The 22402-nt window shown below is 32.8% G+C and overlaps 1 protein-coding gene across 2 annotated transcripts in view; it reads left to right on the top strand.

Moving 5' to 3' along the window:
* Nucleotides 1-22402, top strand: part of LOC145673783 (adenylate cyclase type 2-like) — a 1485668-nt gene that overhangs the window by 293513 nt on the left and 1169753 nt on the right. For both annotated transcript variants that reach the window (XM_081743538.1, XM_081743539.1), the window contains exon 3: nt 16460-16600. In XM_081743538.1, coding sequence (XP_081599664.1) covers nt 16460-16600 — 141 coding nt within the window. The remainder of the gene's footprint in view (nt 1-16459; nt 16601-22402) is intronic.

Consider the following 22402-nt stretch of genomic DNA (forward strand, 5'->3'; position numbering starts at 1 on the left):
GAGTATATTCTGAAAACAATGTAAAAATGTTTCTATAATATATAGGAAAATGTGGTTCACTAAAAACACAATATATTTTCCAAAACATAACGGAAAACATTTTCTATTCATTTTTAATATGTTTTCCTTTCCCTGTCTTAACGTTTTATATTCAAAATTCGATAAAATATTCTGGAAATAATACTAAAATATTGGTCGGAAATGCTTCATTTAAGTTATATGAGCAGATTACCAAAATACTTTTGTAAAAAATTAAGTAAACCTTTTTAAAATATTTCTAAAAAATATTTCTTATATTACGAAAGAATTTATTTTTAAAATATTCTAAACGTTTTTAAAAATATATATTCAATATGTTTTCTCGTAAAAATAGAAAATATTGTTAATAACGTATTAGAAAACATTTTTTAAATATATGGAATATATTTCATTTCATGGTTTTCCGTATCATATATGGAAAATATTTTTAGTATCATTTCGAAAATATTTCCCCTCTGAACAGTGAAAACATATTACAATACATTCAAAACAATATTTCTAATATATTTTGTGAATATTTTCCTGGAGTTACTTTCTGGCAAGCATTCTCAAAATGTACTCTCGGTAATTTCTAAAATGTTTTACAAACATTTTTGAGAAAATATTTTCGGGAAATATTCGGAATACATTAGGGAAACCAGAATGGAAATCTCCAGAGAAGGAAAACCTTTTGCAAATCAAGGAAAATATTTTCTTTTGGTTGAGGAAATATTCCTTGCTGTGTGGGAAGGCACTCGATCAGTAATCTAGAGGTTCTTGGTTCGATTCCGCATCGCACACTTTTTCAACTTTAGGATTTTTGATGGCGAATGATCGACGATGACACACGTTTTATTTTATTCAGATATTTGAATACTCGGATGTTTCAATACTTGAACTATCAAATCTTCAGGGATAATAATAGTTATTATTACCTCGTAGAAGATGAAAAGCTAGGAGCTAATTATCTCTCCGGTCATGCCGTTACAAGCAGAAACGTGACATTTGGCAAGAATATTTCTGGTTTGTTTAATGTTGCCGACGAGAAGAGAAATTTCTCATCTTGTTTCTAACACAACCAAAATAACATGAAAATTAACATTTTACATTCGAGACGGGATAAGGTTAACTCAAATTATCAGGTCGCTTTAGAGATGAGAATCGAGACGAGATGAAAAGTATCGTAAACATTTCTCGTCTTGTTACGATTCTCGAAATAGTGCATGTCCATTGTGTAAGTAACAATTGCTGTGGAGACGGAATCTTATAAGCTTTTTGTTACTTTGTATTTTACAGCTCATTGAATTATGGTCTGTGTAGGTATTTTTTTAGCAAAGTTTTTATACTTACCTCTGCATATCCTAAATTTAGTACATTATATACCTTACTGTGGAGTGATATTCAATTATTTCTATTACACTTATTTTTCTTAAAACATACAGTAGAACACTTTCCCACATGAAACATTAGTGGAAAGCTTTTGTTTAAAATGTGGGTATTTGCAGAGGTGTATCTTGAAGGTGCGGAAGCCCTTCTCCGAAATTACTACGTTTAAGTAAGATTTTCCAAATTTTAGACCTACTTTAAAACTTTTAATACCATTATTATTATTATTATTATTATTATTGGATGGCGCCGACTGAAGAAACATGTGGTCTATGCCTCAGACCATTTTTCGGTAAACAACTAATATTAGCATGTTGTTTGTGTAAAATTAGATTTCATGTAAAGAACTGTCTAAAATTTGGACGTATTGAATATGACATGTATTTCTTCAATGATAAATCTACGTATAAATGTCAGAATTGCATTAGGAATAGAGATGAGAATGTGACCATTACTCCGACCACAACGAAGCAGTTTGGACCTCGAAAAGAAGATCAAAATCTGAATTCCGATGCTGAGATAAGTGAAGCTGAAGGTATAGAAGAGAAATCAGATTCGATTATAAGCCATAAAGAACAGAACTGCTCTACTTGTTGTGTCGAAGTGAAAAATAAGCTATATGAGGTTTTAGTTATGTTAAGTGATATTAGTGAAAAATATGATTCCTTGAAGGCTGAACTGATATCGATGAAACAAGAAAATATAAAATTAAATGAGTTGCTATCAGCTAATAATAAAGCTCGTACATTTGCTGAAGTGATAAATAGTTCAATACCCTCTGATCGAAAAAAGGTGCAAGGTGATTCTATGAATGTCATGGTCAAGGACAATGAAGCACCCTCTAACAGTTTACAACAGGAAACAAGTGTTGGTGAATGGAAGCTGGTAACCAAACGCCTAAGGCGAAACAACCAAGAACTTCCGAGTGGAACAAAAACTACAACCTTATCTGACTCTGACAACAGGAATCGTAATACTTTAATGCAAGGAAAGAATGACACGGGCAAACTCAAAGGAAACAAAAAAGGTCCTCGTACGTCTGCACTGTTTGTGACGAGACTCGATCCTAGTGTTTCGTGTAAAGATCTCTCTGCATTTGTGAAGGAAACTGCTAATGTTAATGTTACTAAATGTGTACAGTTAAAAACAAAACACAGTAGTTACTCTTCGTTTTATGTAGCTGTAGAAGAAAATGATTTTGATTGTGTCTATAATCCAAATGTCTGGCCAGATGGTGTCTTATTTACTAAATTTATGGGTCGATTAAAGGAAGAAATTGTGTGCCATGAAGTAAGAGCTGAGAAGGTGAATAGTAAAGGTAAATAAATAGCATAAACTAATATAAAATAAGTATGACGCACTTGCGATTATATTATCAAAATGCTAATGGAATTAATACGAAAGAGAAGGTATTTATAGATGAAGTAAATTGTAAAGACTTTGATATTTATTGTATCACTGAAACTTGGTTAGAAGAAAGGAATCAACACTTTGTACAATTATCAAATAATTACAATACTATACGTAAAGATAGAAACTTGGCACTAGTAAACAAGACTAAGGGTGGGGGCTGTATAGTTATCATAAAAAAGGAATATGCATATGAAATTATAACTCCCCCAGATGATATTCTTGATATTATTATAGTTAAAGTTTTAATCCCTGACAACAAGCCATTATTATTGTGCTTGCATTATATTCCCCCTGACTTACCATTAAAGAATTTTATTAACTATTGTGAATGGTTAACCACTTTTCTAATAACAAGAAATTGTAACCTCATAGTTTTAGCTGATTTTAACGTAGGTGGAATAGATTGGGCTACTGGAACTATAACCACATATAACTACTACACTATGAAAAAAGCTGACAAAGTAATTGAACTAAGTTATATACTTAATCTAAAACAATTGAATAGGTCGTATGATCCTAATAGGAAAGATAAAGTTCTAGACCTGTTGCTAACCAATATGGATAATAGTTCCATTGTGTATGATGTCCCACCTTTAATAAAAATTGACCGCTTCCATCCACCTTTTGTTTTTGAATGGGAAATAATTAAAAGTAATAATAGCAATCAAGACAATATCTCTAACCAAACAAAAGTTTTTGATTTTAAGAATGCTGACTTCTTAGGTGTATATCAGGGTATCAAGGCAGTTAATGAATTGAATATAGATACAATTGATATTAATACTATGACCAACAGTTTTTATGATAGGATATATAATGTTCTAGATACTTGTGTACCTAAGAAAGTAGTCATTAATAAACCTAAGTTTAAAGACCCCTGGATGAATAGGGAACTGAAAACTTTAATAAATAAGAGAACTAAATGTTTCGTCAAAGCAAGACAAACCAATGACAGTATGTGGTACCAAAGGTATTCTGCATTACGTAAAATTGTAAAAAAGAAATATCTAGAAGCGAGAAAGGCCTATTATCTTAGTTTAGAAAACAGCATTGTTAGTGACAATAAGGTATTCTGGAAAGTATTTAAAAACTCAGATGACAAAAAGTTACCTAATGAAATGAAATATAATGATACAGTAGCTACTGCACAGACTGATGTTGTGGAGCTGTTTAAAGACATGTTCAGTGAAAATTTTAATTTGGGACTAAGTCATGTAAATGGCCATAACATGTATTCTACATTACCTATTTGTAGCGGAGATATAATTAATATACCTAATATTTCTGAATCGGATGTCCTTAGTGCAATTAAACAGATTAATGGAAGTACCTCTCCTGGTCCAGATAACATACCGTACTACATAATAAAAGCATGTGGTACTGAGTTGTCATCCATTCTAGCAAATATATTCAATGAATCACTCAGATGTGGAGAGTTTCCATCGACATGGAAACAAGTATATATTGTACCTGTACATAAAACAGAAGATAAAAATAATATGAAAAATTATAGGCCAATCACATTAGTTAATGCATTTAGTAAGATATTTGAAATAATAATACACAACCATATATACTTTAATGTAAAAAATAAACTGACTGAATTTCAGCATGGGTTTTATAAAGGCAGATCAATTGTTACGAATCTTGTACACTTTACAGATTTTACGTACTTAGCTCTTAAAAATAGACTACAGGTTGACACTATATATATTGATATGTCAAAGGCTTTTGACTCTATAGAACATGGACTTCTAGTTCGTAAATTATCCAATGTTGGTCTATCTTCTCAGTATATTCGATGGTTCCAAAGTTATTTATCAAACAGAACATATAGAGTGAAAATTGGTCATGTAACTTCCAGTATTGGCTGTATAAAGAATGGTATACCTCAGGGATCTCCTTTAGGACCACTTCTTTTTTCATTATTTATTAATGACCTGACGGAAAAGGTTAAATTCTCAAATATATTATTATATGCTGATGATTTGAAGTTATTTAGAATAGTGAATAGCGAATACGATAACTACTTACTCCAAAAAGACTTGGATAGTATTAGTATATGGTGTAAAAATAATCTACTGAAAATAAACTGTAATAAAACTAAGTTTATTTCATATACCAATAAGACGCAATACTATGTTAGCAAATATGTCATAGATGGAATATCCCTGCAGAAAGTTGAAAAGATTAAAGATCTAGGCATAATATTTGACATGAATATGAAATTCAATTATCATATTAATGACATAGTAAATAAAACACGAAAGACTATAGGGTTTGTTTTTAGACAGTGGCCTGAGTTTAAAAATGCAAATATATATGTCTACCTATTTAAGGTACTTGTAAGACCCAGATTAGAATTTGGTGCAATTATATGGAATAATATATCCACAACATTATGTAGCAAAATTGAATCGGTTCAAAAATGTTTCATTAGGCTATTGTGTAGAAATAAGAAAAAAGATTACTACTCTCATAGTTATGATTACTGGAACAAATACTGGGGGTTGCAAGAATTACATGTAAGAAGAAAAATGATAGAGAAAAACTTTATTCAGAAAATTTTAGATAATAGATATAGTAGTGAATACTGCCTACATAATATAGGTATAAGGGTACCAACATATAATTTTAGAAGAGCATCAGAAGTGGTTCCCATGAATAAAAATTCTATAATCTTAAGAAAACTGACAAGTTCTTTTAATATATTATCGCGATAATTGCATTTATTGAACAGACGTATAGATTTTAATAGGTATGTATATTTTTTATAGTATATTTGTATGTTTGACGGTATCCTTGTTTTAAGGACAATTTTAAGATAATTGACTAACTATTTTAATGAAGAATGAAATAATTATGTTTGTCCAGACAGATAAAAATTCTATAATCTTAAGAAAAGTGACAAGTTCTTTTAATATATTATCGGGATAATTGTATTTATTGAACAGACGTATAGATTTTAATAGGTATGCATATTTTTTATAGTATATTTGTATGTTTGACGGTATCCTTGTTTTAAGGACAATTTTAAAATAATTGACTAGCTATTTTAATGAAGAATGAAGTAATTATGTTTGTCCAGACAAGACACAAGTCATAAAATTATGTGTACATTATAGGATAAACAATGACCTCCTATCGTCGAAACAAATGTTAATAATATTAAAAGGAATATAAGATGTGTGTTATAACCCTTAGTTCTATGACTAAGTGTTGTATTTTTGCTATCTGGCTGTTCATGGCACTAAAAATAAATATTTTATTATTATTATTATTATTATCATTATTATTATTATTATTATTATTATTATTATTATTTCTGAATATTTGAGGCCTAAATATTACGTCTTATTCCAATGCAAATAAGCATACTGAAGTTAAGAAAAATCAAAAGAAATTTGTTGGAACCTCTATAATGATGAATTGCTCTATAAGAGATACTTTGGAAGGAAAAGAGGGGGGAAAGAAGGTGTCAGCTACTGGACAATATGAAAATCGAACCTTCCGCATTTCTTAACAGAAACTAAGTATGATTTCTTTTCATCGCGATACATAGTAACGTCCTTTCTTTGGGTAAAAGACATCGGGTTATGTTAGCGTTATATTGATATTTTATCAAAATATATATACAAAGAAATAGTTCGTATTTACCAATTTTGGTTGAACTAATATATGGAACGTGTTTGAAAATGATGAACGGAAATATTATTATTATTTTTAGTAAGAGTGGAAGAAATTAGAAACAATTTCTCAATGTCGTTTCAGACAAATTTATGACTCATGTTAAACCTTAAGGATGACCGTTTTGTATTCATGAATTGTTTGCAAAACACGCCGTTTTAAGACAGTAGGAATCGAGAGTGTAAACTGTGACGCCATGTTAGTTTTCCCCCTATGAAGGAAGTCGTTTCAAGTCTAACTTGTAAGAACGAGAGAAATTGACTATGTTTTATGTTATTGTACATCATAAATATCAACTTCGTAAATTATAATATGTTTCGGAATTTCGTCGGCGGGACTCGAACCGCGGACCCTTGACTCACGAAACGACTGCTCAAGCCACCACCCTAAAACTGCACTTCTAAGTAAGCGTCAAGAAAAATTCGTCAATATAACAAATTGCAAACGTTTACGATTGCAATATTTGATTAACAATGAAACACTGATTTCGGTCATGATAAAATACTATAGTCAAGAGAATTTAAGTTTATTTTTTTTTAAAAAGGACCGAAAGTATCTCCGTAACTTACCTCTATTATATTCGGTTATTCTCGTTTTACATTTATTTCCAGTAACCTTGAACAACAGGGACACGAACACAAATACATCGAGGACATTTAATATTTCAAAAGTTCTCCCATCGGGAATCGAAACTGATACCTGCCAACTGAACTATAAGAAGGGTGGGGTGCCTGGTTCGTTCCCAAGTCAAGTAAGCTTGAGACGGATAACATCGTGCTCGTGGGTCTTCTCGGGACACTCCCACTTTCTCATTCTACCAATTTGTCCATCATAGTTCACTTGCTTTAATCATAGTCTTCCTCAACGTAACAGCATAATCGTGGGACATTAAACGTAAAGATTATATTTTCTAGCTGTTAACCCAAACCAATCCGAATCAAAAAGCTGTTGCATCTTATTGCTCATTCAAATGTTTTCACAAAAATATATAGAAGAAAACTTGGAATCGTAATCGTGTTAGTTTTAGGTGAAGGTATTATGAGGATCCTGTTTCACTTTTGAATGGAATTACGATTTTTTTTTACCGTTTTTCTCTACATATTTTTTTTTGTGAAAACACGTTAATGACCAATAATATGAAACTGTTTCTCGATTCAGATTGGTTTGGGTTAACAGCTTGAAAATATAATCTTTACGTTTAATGTGCCACGGTTATGCCTGTTAGGTTGAGAAAGACTATGATTAAAGCAAGTGAATTATGATGGACGAATTGGTGGAATGAATAAGTGGGAGTGTCCCGAGAAGACCCACGAGCACAATGTGGTCCGTCTCAAGCTTACTTGTCTAGGCAACGAACTAGGGACCTCACCCATCACATAGTTCAGTAGGGGGTCTCAGTTACGATTCCCGATGGGAGAGCCTTTGAAATATTAAATGTCCTCGATGCATCTGTGATCGTGTCCCTCTCGTTCAAGGTCACTGGAAATAAATGCAAAACGTGAACAACCGAATATAATAGAGATAAGTTACCGAGGTAGTTTCGGTCTTTTGTCAAAATTTAAACCTGAATTCTCTGGACTATAATATTTTATCATGACCGAAATCAGTGTTTCATCATTAATAAAGTATTACAATCGTAAACGTTTGCAATGTGTTATATACACGAGTGTTTCTTGATTCTTACTTAAAAGAACAGTCTTAGGATAGTGGCTTAAGCAATCGTTTCGTGACTCAGGGGTGCGCGGTTCGAGTCCCTCCGACGAAATTCACAAATATTTTATAATTTACAAAGTTGATATTTCTGATTATAATAACATGAAACAGACAATTTCTATCGTTCTTACAAGTTAGAGTTGAAACGACTTCCTACACAGGGGGAAAACTAACATGACGTCACAGTCTACACTTTCGATTCTTACTGTCTGAAACCTTGGCGTGTTTCGCAAACAATTCATGAATACAAAACGGTCATCCTTAAGGTCTAGTATAAGTCATAAATTTGTCTGAAACGAGTTTATGAACTTGTTTCTACGTTCTTCCACTCTTACTAAAAGTAATAATAATATTTCCGTTCGCCATTATCAACACGTTCCATATATTGGTTTAACCAAAATTGGTAAATACGAACTGTTTAAATATATATATACTGTTAAAATATCAATGTAACGCAAACATAATCCAATGTCTTTTACCCAAAGAAAGGGCGTTACTATGTATCGTGATGAAGAGAAATCCTACTTAGTTTCTACTAAGGCAATTGAAGGTTCGATTTTCATATTGTCCAGTAGCTTACACCTTCTTTTTCCCCTCTTTTCCTTCCAAAGTATCTCTTGTAAGGCAATTCATCCTTATAGAGGGTCAAAAAAAAATCTTTTGATCTTTCTTAACTTTAGTATGCTTATTTAAATTGGAATAGGACGTAATATTTTGGTCTCATGTATTCAGTAATAATAATAATAATAATAATAATAATAATAATAATAATAATAATAATAATAATAATAATAAAATAGTACTAATAATGGTATTAAAAGTTTTAAAGTAGCTCTAAAATTTGGAAAAAGTTACTTAAACGTAGGGATTTCGGAGAAGTGTTTCCGTACGTTCAAGATACACCTCTGCAACTACCCACATTTTAAACAAAAGCGTTCCACTAACGTTTCATGTGGAAAGTGTTCTACTATATGTTTTAAGAAAAATAACTGTAATAGAAATCACTCAACAGTAAGGCATATAATATAATAATTTTTAGGATATGCAGAGGTAAGTATAAAAGCTTTGCTTAAAAAATACCAACACAAACCATAATTCAATGAGCTGTAAAATACAAAGTAACAAAAAGCTTATAAGGTTCCGTCTACAGAGCAATTGTTACTTAAACAATTGACATGCATTATTTCGAGAATCGTAACAACAAGAGAAATGTTTACGATACTTTTCATCTCGTCTCGATTTTCATCTCTAAAGCGATATGATAATTTGAGTTACCCTTATCCCGTCTCGAATGTAAAATGTTAATCCTCATTTTATTTTGTTTGTTTTAAAAACAAGATGAGAAATTTCTCTTCTCGTGGGCAACATTATACAAATCAGAAATATTCTTGCCAAATGACACGTTTCTGCTTGTAACGGTATGATCGGAAAGATAATTAGCTCCTAGCTTTTCATCTTCTACGAGATAATAATAAGTATTATTGTTACTATTACTATCCCTGAAGATTTGATCGTTCAAGTATTGAAACATCCGAGTATTCAAATATCTGAATAAAATAAAACGTGTGTCATCGTTGATCAATCGCCATCAAAAGTCCTAAAGTTGAAAAAGTGCGCGATGCGGAACCGAAAACCTCTAGATTACTGATCGAGTGCCTTGACTACTCAACCAAGATCACTACGCCGTAAATAAATCACTTTTGGTCTTGTTACGTTAGGTTTCTTTGCCTCCGCTTGCAAAGTTGTATGCTATATTTCTTCGTTTCAGAACGTCTTTAGTATTTCCTTTATGATGATATAAGTGAATAATCTCCGGCAAAATATATATTAATAACTTAAGTTGTTCTTAAACCTTTGGTTCACAAGTTTGTTTCTTATACACACGAAACTACAGATATGACAAATTTAATTTTCATACTTTCTACTTGCTTTCAAAGCAGTCACCATTAACGATTAATGAATTTTTTAACAAAACACGTCGAGAAATGAGTTAAATGAAGGATGGAAGAGTTGATATCAAAGTTGAGTACTGTAAGCTAATGAAAAGCATGTAATAACGTCTCGTATTTGAAAATAATGTCGGCTACTTTTAATTCACTAACTGGTATTAGATTTGGGTCAAGCTTGAAGATCTGGAATGCACAAACTCAATGTAGCTAAAAGAAAAGCGCATCAAGAATGGACGAGATTCGAAGGTAGGACTACCAGCAGAAAACCTGTTCACTAACGCCTCATCTATCAAGCCAAAACGTTTTATAAGTTATAAATTTGCATGCAAATGATACCATAATGCGTTTGTGCAATCAATGTTTTGCTCTTATTCTCTTCAAAAACATAACATGTATACGACGATTCGTTTCGTTTTCCATGATAGCTTTGAAAGAGATGATTTGTGTTTGAGTATAGGATCTTACATAAAAAAGGCAATATATTGACATCGAAAAAGTAGTTAGCGAATTCCTCTCCGAAAAAGATCACCTGTACACTTATTTTTCAAATGGTAATTTATAATTATACTTACGTTGGTTGAAGTTTCTCCGTAGTTATGGGGGCGAGACACTGAAACCACCCTACCAAGAGGTGAAAATGACATGTAAAAGACGTCAAATACGAACGATATTAGTGTCGAATTCATGTGCAAAGATTAATACTGACAACGTGGATGCGGCGTAAGTTCAAATTAAGCCTTGGTTGGCATGAAGTTGGCAATGGGAGAGTGACGGGCAAAAAGAATCGAAAATATCCTATATTAATGTCAAATTGATAGTTTTCGGAATCACTGAAATAAAAGGTGATATTGCAGATGTGGATATGTCCAAGGTTGACCCTATTGGCATGAGGTGATAGCGGGCACCAGTGAAGAATTCAGAACAGTTTCTTTTTAGTACGTTTCAATACACTGCGGGTGAAAGGTGATAATGCACAATAACTGATATCACACTCGGAGAAGTCGGAGATATAACTTCTGGGGAAACATTACTAACTGCTCACTTTCTAAAATTTTCACTGCTTTGCAGGGGCGTAGACAACTTTATGAGGGCATGTTTTACTAAAATGTCTATCATCATCTCTAAAATTAGATATAATTTACGGAAAAGTAGTGATTTCGTGGGCCTGGAGCTCTGGATTGCCAAGGCCTGTATTCTGCGTATGCCCCTGCTGCTCTGAATTGTCATAAGCTCCTCTTCAAATGTAAGACGTAAAATGTAATTAAGAAACGTATAACATAGAATACAACATATATAGAAAATATGTTCTTATAAATAAGAAATACAGTAGAAAATAGTTATAAAACATAATGTTGAAGGACAAGCTTTTTTTTAAAAAAAACAATCATATTTGAATGTAAAATACACTTTTAAAATAATTTTCATTTATGCAAGGCTACAAACAAGTGAGGAGTGCCATCTGGTAGGCACTATTCTTCTCTTCGAACCAGAAAACTATGAATTTGAAACCAATATTTTTTGCATTCTATTATTTCTTTTTTTTTTTTTTTTTTTACTTATAACCCTTTTCCCTCCCTGGAATGGTTTCAGTGTCTTAGCCCCTACAGCAGATTGTTGAGATGGTAATTGATACGTATAGTAAATTCGTTTGAAATTCCTCCAAGAATCAATGTTGCACTATACGTTTTTTTTCTAAGTCAAACTTTCTAAATATATATGCATACATTCCAGTAAGAACTGAATTTTGTATTAACACCTGCCGGTCGTTGTTGTGCAAACATCCATGATGATATGCCGTAGGGAAATGAGTTATATTAAGGTTGTAAGATTTAATATCAAGTTTGAAACTTCGAAAGTTAACGAAACGCATGTAATAACACATATCATATTTGAAAATAATTTCGAATTACACTAGCTGAGACTACATTACTTCAAAATTGAATTTGTGGAATGCACAGTGTGAGCGTAGCTGAAAGAAAATAATCAATAAGAATGGTCTTGATTCGAAGCTCGAACCATGCAAGTAGAAGTAACTTACATTAACCATTCACTTAACAGACAATGACGCACAGGGTTTGCACTACTTTATCAGATGGTTCTTTCAAATGTAACCTAATTAACACAATAGTAACAAATTTTACTGCCCTGAAAAGTGTTCTGAACAAGGAGAAGTTCATTATGCACATTATAACTATGTTACAAGAGGTTTATATCCTATCAGAACGGCGTATCCACCAAGTCAACTTTTGGAATATCCCATTAAGTTAGCTTTCAACATAGCTAAAGGAAACGTAGGTGCTTGAGTACAGGGTTCTCCGTAGCAGAGTGGATAAAGTCATGGTTCGGTAACTGCAAGGTTCGCGGTTCGAAACACGTCTCGGAAGGTTTAATTTTTTTAAATTCTTAATTCCTCAGTTCTCAAGATCTTTCTCTCCATTCGTAATCATCTGATGCTCTCAAAAGTGTACCCCACCTTATTTCGACAACTGTCTAATGTGTTCCTTGCAGTTCGAAACCTTCCCCTCTTCTGTATCACAAAATCACAATGTTCGTTACAATACGAATGCTGTCCGATCAGTTTTCGCCAGTTCTAAATCTGTGTATATAAATATTTCCTCTCTGTCTTCATATTTCAATCTATCTCTCTGTTTGGCTCTCTCAATGTCCCCGAGGAACTCATATGGCTTGAGATAAAACCTTCGACTCTTGAAACCAAATTTATGCTCTCTAGCAATGTGTTATCGTAACTCTATAGGGTTGTTACTAAAAGCAGTGTCATTTTAGATTTGATTTCGGGGGGGGGGGGGTTATCCGCGGACAAAAAAAATTCACATTTTTATTAGTGTATTACTATACATTTGCTCAAACAATATGTATTTATGAAGCTCAAGAGAGGGAAAATTACACTCTCCTGTCCTGCCCAAATGACGCTCTTGGAACATTTTCTTGCAATTACTGAAAAGAAATGAAATAAATCATTGAATAACATTCATTTCTGTCAGTAGATATTCTCGAGCTTTTTGCGTGCATTACAGACTTTAGGAAGCACAAAACTTACTGCCGTTATTGGCAATTTCCATAGATTTCTTAGGGAGCATCTTACTAGCTTGCAGTCTTTAAAGAAGGGAAAGAATGAAACTAAAGGTATTAATAAAGCTATGGGAAGATTGTGAGACTTATTAAAAAAAAAAAAAAAAAAAAAAAAAAAGCTCTTAAAAGATATTTCAGAACAAACAAAGAAAAAGACTATTTTAGAGCTATAACATTGTAAACTTGATTCCTGTGTTCTTTTTCCATTTGAATGGAAAGAGTGTATTACGTCGCACACGCTGCTTTAGACAAGGAGAGGAGGAGGAGGGAGGGTGTTGGATTTTAAATCTGTGCACATTTGTATATTGTGCTATTTCAAACAAAATATTTTATGCTGAGGTGGCAACACTGCTTCACCTATGGCGACACTGTTTATGGTTTTCTATAGGACATTTTGTTCTCATTATATTGTGCAATTTTTGTTTTTATTGCTTTAACGGTTTTCAAGATATTTACTGTAAACTAACATAATTTCACGATACAGTTTTTTGGGTATTCAAATTTTGAAGCCCCGTTGCTCCTATTCTTGTATTCTATAGCACTTTAAATTTTGCTTATGTTTATTTCTCATGATGCTCTATCAGATGTGCTATGTGGCAATCAGATTTAGCGAAAATTTGTGGGCCCCTCCCGTGTAAGTATTCACTTCTATAATATTACTAATTTTTGATGTACAGTGGTTAGGCTCTTCATACCGTTCAGTAGAAGCATTGCGGAAGTCCTACCCTGCGCTAGTGAAACACTTTCGAGAAGCTTCTACAAATTTGCAGAAAAGCTTTCAGCAGCGTGCAATATTTTCAGATCTGTACGTAAAACTCACTAAGCGGAATTTTGTTTATGAAATGTCCATGATCAGAGATGCGCTGGAACCTCTACATATCCTTAGCCTGTTTCTACAAGAAAATTCTGCATCCCTTGTACAGGTAATAGGCAAAATCGAAAAACTGTAAATGTTCTGGAAACGTTGAAAGAAAAAGGAGACATTTCCATGGAACAATTACGTCAGTTTGAAGAAACTGGTCAGTTTTGTGAAGTCTCACTGGCAAAATCCTTAGAAAACTCTCTTGAGAAACACCAGAAAATAAGATTGCAAGGGTCTAGCAGATAACATACGCTGGAAACATTCAGTGGAACCGAGGTTTTGTTACAATCAAATTGGCGAGAAGAATTGTCTGCAAGAAACTTAAACGGCGACAAAGAATTGATGCAAATTTTAAAAATAAAATTAAACAAAACTAAAAGAATTAAAACTTTCCTCTGATAATTGAGCCAAAATTCTGCAGGAATTTCGAGAGCATAAGATGAAATCTAATATTGGCCTAAATCTACAAAATCTGAACATGGAAATCAGTGTTCTTCCAGTTTCTTATGCTGAGTGTGAGAGAGGCTTTTCCACCTTAAACATCCAGCGTACTTATACGAGAAACCATTTATCTGTAAAAACCCTCGAATTTATTCTTTTCATAAACGTTAATGGACCAGATATTACCACGTTCAATGCAGAAAAATATGCCATCAGGTGGATGAAAAATGGACATCATGACATCATGCTACTACCAACAAACCAACTGCAAAAAAAAAAAAAAAAAAAAAAAACGGTATCCGATGTAAAACAACCTCGTATTGCTACACTATTCTAAAGTGATGTACGGTGTGAAAGTATTGTTAATTTCTAAAGACAGCGTTAGATAACATGGCGTAAATCATGCTTCAGCTTAACCCTGTCTTTGTTCAATTTTGGATTCATTTTAATGACAGTATGTTTTGTTGGCCAAAAGTTTACTTTCAACAGAACATTGATAGGTGCACTCAGCCCTGAATCTAATTTTATTAAGTACAAGGAGCAAAATGGTACTAAAACTTATTTATGATAATGAGGAATGACATTTAGTAGCATCTTTCCCCTTCTATTCAACAAACTTAAGCTCAAGTATATGTGCACCTATCACTGTTCTGCCCAAAGTAAACTCTTACCTTTCGTTATATTTATTGTCCGGGCGGGAAATTTGGTCTTAAACGACTAAATTAGAACAGACTAAAGAATTACTTGTCATAGTAAAACCGTTTTACGTAGAAGTGTGACACTTGTTATGAGACAAGGTGTGCAGATTACAATGCAACTATAGGGCTTTTACTGGATGCTCTACACTTGTCCTCAGCAGCAGGGCAAAAAGTAGTAAGATAACTAACGCATACAACCTAATCTACCAACCGGATCTTATCTAACGTACCTATCCATATTTATCATAAAATTGTTCTATAAAAAGTTTTAAAAATTATGAACTTGGGGTTCTCTTATCAAACTAGTACCATAATTTCAAAGTAGGTAGGTTTAAAAATAACATTGTCCCAACCCCCACTTTAAAGTTGTTCTGTTATACGGAACACAATCTTGCATAAATATTCCCCCCTTCTACAAAATCCACAAATAAATCACTGTAAAACGTTATGAAATTAGCACAAAACAATATAAAGTGCACAAAAACAGTTTAAAGGAGTATAATATGCGCTAAAAATAGCGTAAAATACTGTGAAATGGGCGAAAAATAGTATAAAATGGAATAATAGGCAAAAAAATTCCTATACAAGAGTAGAAATAGGGAAATCAAAATAACATGAGCTGGGAACCTAAAAGGTCATATACTACTAAAACTGACTCTTAGTCACTCCTACGTAATTTGAAAATATTTTAATGCACATACCAACATTAATATTTTTTATGAATTAAATACGATGTAACTTTGAAAAGTATTTAATTCTAAAGTAAGAGATACGCTACATTCTCATGGGAATTTATTTGTAGTTTATCGAGAAAATCTTCAAAACTACAAATTAAAAAAAATAATGTAATTGTGTTCTCTTTAAAGGTAGGTTTTTAAGCTAACCAGCAGTAAATATAGGTTAGATTTATTTTGATTTATCAGACTAATTTTATTATATATTATTAACAAAATCTCCTGAGAGTATTTCTTCCTCAAGATTTATTTATTGTTGCAACAACTTTTCAAAATAACGTGATTGTGGTTAAATTACATCAATTCAAAGCTTCATACTTATATTTATGTAATTAGATTTCTTTAGAGAGAGGGAGGGTATGACGATTGGCCGTAATCTGTGATATGATAATTGAAGTGCCATTATATATCTTGAAAATAGCTTCGTATGTTTCATTTTTTCTAATATTTAATTTTTCTTCTTTTCAGACGCAGTTCCGTGTCAAGGGCTTAGAAGAATTATATATTCAATATCAAAAGCGCCTCCACCATGCCTACTTCTCTGTATTTCTCATGCTACAGATATTTTTAAACCTTCTCCATGTTTGCATTCTGTTAGGACATAATTGGGTGAGCTTAGTGGATACCATAGTTCTTTGTCAATTTTTACCAATAAGCCAAATAATATTGTTTTGAAAGCATCACAATATTTGTATGCTTTCTGATTGACATGGTTCAACATTCACATCATAATTATTACACTTCAAGCTATGCTTTGCATAAGTGTCAAAAGACTTATAGAACGGCTTTGTCTTTCCGTTTGTCGAAAGCTACCAGAGCGAAAACGTTTAACAGATATTCAGATGCTGTTCACAGCAATCGACTCATCATCTCAAGGAGAGGTTCCATCTCCTCCAGTTACTCTACTCAAACCGGAAATGGTTCAAAATAGTCATGTCATGTTTCAACAATTATTGCCATAGAACGATAACGATCAATACATAGCGAGAAGCGGTTTCTCAAACGATTCAGAATCGCAAGGCAACATATCATAACTATCCACAATAGTGTACCAAAATCAGAAGTGGTTCAATTTTTTCTAATAATTCTGGTTTCAACACCGGTTTCAAGTTCATCGCCATAGATCAAAAATTATAATAGATAGCAAGAATTATTTTTTGAAAACGATTTAGCGTCTCAAGACAACCTTTGCCTATCTACAACACTTTACTGAAACCGGAAGTTTTTCAAATTTACTATTACTTCCTGTAATAATACAGATTGAGAAACGCTGCGAAGTTGACTACAGGGACTACTTACAGAAAATAGTTTTAATGAAACGACTTAAAGAATATTAAGGATCAGAAGACAATAAATAGCTCTAAAAACAAGGAAATACTAATAATAATAAAAACAGAAAGTAATTGATGATATCTATAAATTTTTTTGAATGTGTACCAAGCTGAACAAATATAAAATTATTTCGATGATTATAAAGTTTGATACAACTTCAAGTTTTCAGTGTTTTTTTTTTTTTTTTTTTTAAGATTTTACTTTTTGCGTAGTAAACTGTGAAACAAATTTAAATCGTAGGTTATAAAGTTTGTTATAGCATTTTCGGCAACGAAGGAAAACATTGTTTACTCATTTATTTTATTCTCTTACGTAGACATAAAATAACGAAACAAAATGTGTATTACAAAGCTGTTCTACAATTTTTCTAGGGTGGACTTTTTTTGGGAATGTAGTTGTTTCTGTATACTGTAAATCTCTTTATTAAGGTTTGCATTCATAGTGATATAAAGAAACGGGAAATTCGAATTGCATTCTAAGAAGTGAATCCTCATTTTTACGATAAAAACAAAATAGCTTCATTTCACACAAATATTTATTTCCCAACTTATATTATAGCCAATTGCTGCTCTGATCCAGTTCATTTTCATAATTTTTATTATTTAAACGTTTTATTTAACTAAAAAGCAATTTTCTTCTGTTATTATATATATATATATATATATATATATATATATACCTGTATTGAAGTTATGTGTCAAGATGCACACAATGAGGTCGGTTAATTACGTTGTTAACATTGTCAGTCCTTGAAGAATTCCATTGTCTAGCTCAAAATTCTATCTTCATATCGTAATGAGTATATATAAAACCCCCTGAAGGCATGCTCTTTGAAACAAAAAGGAAGTCAACGAAATCAGTGCAATTATGTCAAAGATATGAGTAAACATACACATATTGAAATCCATTATTTACGAAATTCCTACTGTACCAGTTGAGATGTTTTATGACCTAGCCCCAGAAACTCTAATTTATGACCTAGCCCCAGATCGGGACTTCTTGGAGGCCAGGCAAAGGGAGCTGGTGAAGATGAACAACCTCTTCCAATCCAGCGGCTAGGAAACGTCTGATTCAGGTAATTGCCCAAGCGATCGCAAAGTGCGCAGATGCTCCATCCTGATGTATCACATGGATAGCGATTTTGCCAGACAACGCCAAACAATGTTACCGGACAATGCCAAGCAATGTTACCAAACAAAAGTGGGTAAAAGCTACAACCGGCGGAAAACATCAATTAGTTTACGTCCACTTCCGGACCACGCTATGTATATACAGTATGGCGGTAAATTCGTCGTACGAAAGCGAAGAGGTGATTCTTGAGAGCAAATTAAACAAAAACATGTTCCAATAAACATCGGGCGTAAAGAGCGTCGTTTCGCATGTGATCATCAAAGGATCCTAACCTGCTCTATTCAAATTTGCAGGTTTCGGATTTGTGCAATGGCGACGCAAGGGATTCCCAAAAGGACGTTAGGGATTCCGGAGATTTTATGACGTAAATTGAGTCGACAAGAGCATGAAAGGGACGCCTTACTGCCTGGAAATAATAAGTGGCAGGTCAATACTCATACATGCCTTTAAAAGGTGGCGGATGATGTAATAGTCACTGTGCGCAGTTGCATACCTCTTCAGAAAGGAATACTAAAGATATTGTACAACAATTCTTTGCAAACGTCACGTCGCTGCAATGTAAAGGTACGTACAACACAAGCCGATAGGTAACAGAAAATAAAGAAATTCTAATTGCTGATATGCTCATATTAATGACATCACTAGACGCTTTTAATGAAGATCTGTCAGTAGTTCTACTGCCGTTTAATTTATCTGTGTTTCTTAACGTATATACGACCCCAAAAGTGCATTCCACCTGCAATTCTCACTTTCCTGCAGAAGTAGACAATCAAGAAAGCAGATTATTCGGGGTGGTTGAGAATTAGAAAAACGTTGAAGCAAACCGCAATTTTGTTACAAATATACCAGTGTGGCAAATTGCAAATAAGAGAAGAAAATACATTGTTAGGAATTACAATTTCATTATCCTGAGGGCAATGGATGAAATAAAAAGTTTCAAAATGATCTGACTTAACCAGTTCAAACAAGATGAATAGTAAGAAATATACATCAGAAGAAAGCAGTTTCTCTGCTTCTTCCAAAAGAAAATATCGTAAAAAGAAAAATGTTACATAATGTAAAAGGTTAATTAAATTGCCTAACAGCACAACACCAAACATACACAAAAAACGGAATAGGTCACAAACACAAATTAAGGGACACTATTGGCGTAGATGACTTGTGCGCTTCCCATGCAAGGTAAAGAGATAAAGCCCTAGTTGTAAATCCAATAATAATAGTAATAAAATAATAATCTATTAAAATGCTACAATTATTATTATTATTATTATTATTATTATTATTATTATTATTATTATTATTATTATTATTATTATTATTATTATTATTATTATTATTATTAAAAACTCGTTTCCTTTTCAAATCTCTGCCTAAGAGCATGCCTGCATACAGCGGTTATGTGTGCACTTTTGTCAACAGGCGGTCCCAAAGGCCAAAACCGATGGAAATCTCCGAGTGAGATTGGAACAAAAATACTTTCTTAAGATAAATACAGGGTCATAGTTCGAAATACTCCTTTCGAAGGGTGTTTTTTTTTGTGTCTTTTCTTTCGGGAACAGAAAAGTTTTGGCGACTATTAAGTTACAGTACATAACATTGCAAATTTGCAAGTAGATTTGTATACATTGTAATTTGTGGTAATAAAGAAATTGGCATTAGAAATTATTATTGTAAAAATTAAGTTTTACTTCTTCATCCATCGCAACTCTTAGAAGCCCTCTATACCTTGCCCTGCCCGGAAGATTGATATCAAAAATTTAGGATGTTCAAATATCCATATCGATATATTTACGATATCGACATCCATAAGTTGATGTAGGGACAAACTTAAACACATATCGAGGAAATATTGGAAAAAGGATATCTGTCGGAGGTACAGAAATAAGAGAGGGAGAGAAAAAGAGATAGAACAAGAAAAAGAAAAGGGAGCACAGATAAACATATTGGATTAAAACATTGTAAGAAAAGAACTTAACATTATAAAGATCCTTTTCCAGAAATCCAACAGTAATATAACCTTTGTTTTCTGTTTTCAGAAGCATTCGAATATATAGAAGATGCTTGAAAAACTCATTAAGTCATTTTCGAAATGATTACCAAGCTTGGTGGTCAAATGAAATACTTAGTTTACAGTTAAACAGTGTATTTCCAAGACACATCTAGGATCATGCCAAAACTTTAACACATACCTTTTCCTTCTTCGTGGTTCGGTTGCAAATTTGGTCGTGTTCATTTAACATACTGACCATAAATACATTATAAGAAAACTAATAGGTAGCGTAGATCATATCTTGCATTCCAGACTATTATTGCAAACTCAACAGGAAAAGAAAACAAGGAAAAGAAAAGACAGAAAGAGAGAAATTGTATGAGTGCTAATTTACTGCAAAATTTCCATCAGAAAGTGAGTATATCAAAAGTTCAAGTTGTATCATAATGCAAAATTACAAATATTTAATAGGAAAATTAGATGTTAACTATAGACGTAGCGAATCTTGCATATTTTGAATTTCATATGTGGATAAAACAAATTGATTTATAAGATGGAAACAAGCTTTGTGTCAAGTTAATATGAATAAAGTCTTCTCTTGAAGCAAAGAAAACGAGGGCCGTTTCCTAGTCGTTTCTAATCATTTCTAATCGTCTAGTCTTTTGTCTGTTCCAAATATCCACTCTCGATTTCACCTATTCCGGATATAGCTTTGTAATTCACAATGATAGAATGAACAAACTAGAGCTGAAGTGGGTCATCGCATCAGTCAAATGATATGGGTTAGCTAATGGACCACTACTGGGTCAAGGATTTGAAGCTCTAATGACACAGCGATTCGATCGAGACTCGGTATCCTACAGGAAAGAAAGAGATTTTACTTATTACCTTAACATAAATGTAAGTTTGTATGTGTGAAATAGAAACAGAGAGAAAAGAAAATGCAAGACATGAAAATATACAAGAAAGGTAGAGAAATAAAGAGACAGATAGACGAATAAAATATGTAAACTACTGGTCATTACTCCCTATGATGAAGAACGCACACACTGTTTACTCGGATTCTTACCAGTGATGCCTTGTAACTTCTCCAGCCACTGAATTTATGTTGAAAGCGAATGATTTATCTGGAAAGAGATACTACCTTATGGGTGTTCGAACCGAGAGTTTCTGTTTCAAAGTCTAGCACGATACCAATATTCTACCGGTTACTCTACCCGAAACTTGTTTAACAAATTGCATAGTGTTTCTTTCTAAGAGCAATAACATGAAAAGTTGATACTTCAGACCAACTAAGATTTTGCAAGTGTCCTAACAGACCCTATAGTTAGTATTTTCCCTTTCCCAACTAATATTCTTAAATCGTCTTTAGCATCATACAGGTGTTTGCTTCCACATTGTTACAGATTACTTGTTTAGTATGAGAAGTCACCCTTCAACTCTTCGCGATTACTTTGTGAAAAATAACTTTGGCTTAAACAGGATTTGAACCTATACTACTCGCAAGTCGAGGACGTTACCCCAACACTATCCCGCCAACTATAACTATAACCTAAATATTACTAAGTTTAGTTGTGGTTTTTGGAACAAATCTTCTTCCTATAAGATTATTTACACCAAAGTACACGCTGCAATTCATTTATTGGACCTCATGGTGAAAAATTAGTATCCACTAATAAACGAAATAACATACAATCCTGGAAAATTACAGAAATAATAACATACTATGCAGTAATGTCGCCGTTCAAGTTCAAATTACGCTTATAAAACAACAATAATAATAATAATAATAATAATAATAATAATAATAATAATAATAATAATAATAATAATAAATGTTTATCTCCACTGTGTAGCTATCACTTCAACAAATAATAGTATCAATATGTGAATTCAATCTAGCGATGATTCTTTGAAGATTAGGCAGATGTCACGTTTTCTCTTCCATTTCCAGAAAA

The sequence above is a fragment of the Thermobia domestica genome, chromosome 17 (assembly GCF_964235325.1).
Source record: "Thermobia domestica chromosome 17, izTheDome1.hap1.1, whole genome shotgun sequence".
NCBI lineage: Eukaryota > Metazoa > Arthropoda > Insecta > Zygentoma > Lepismatidae > Thermobia > Thermobia domestica.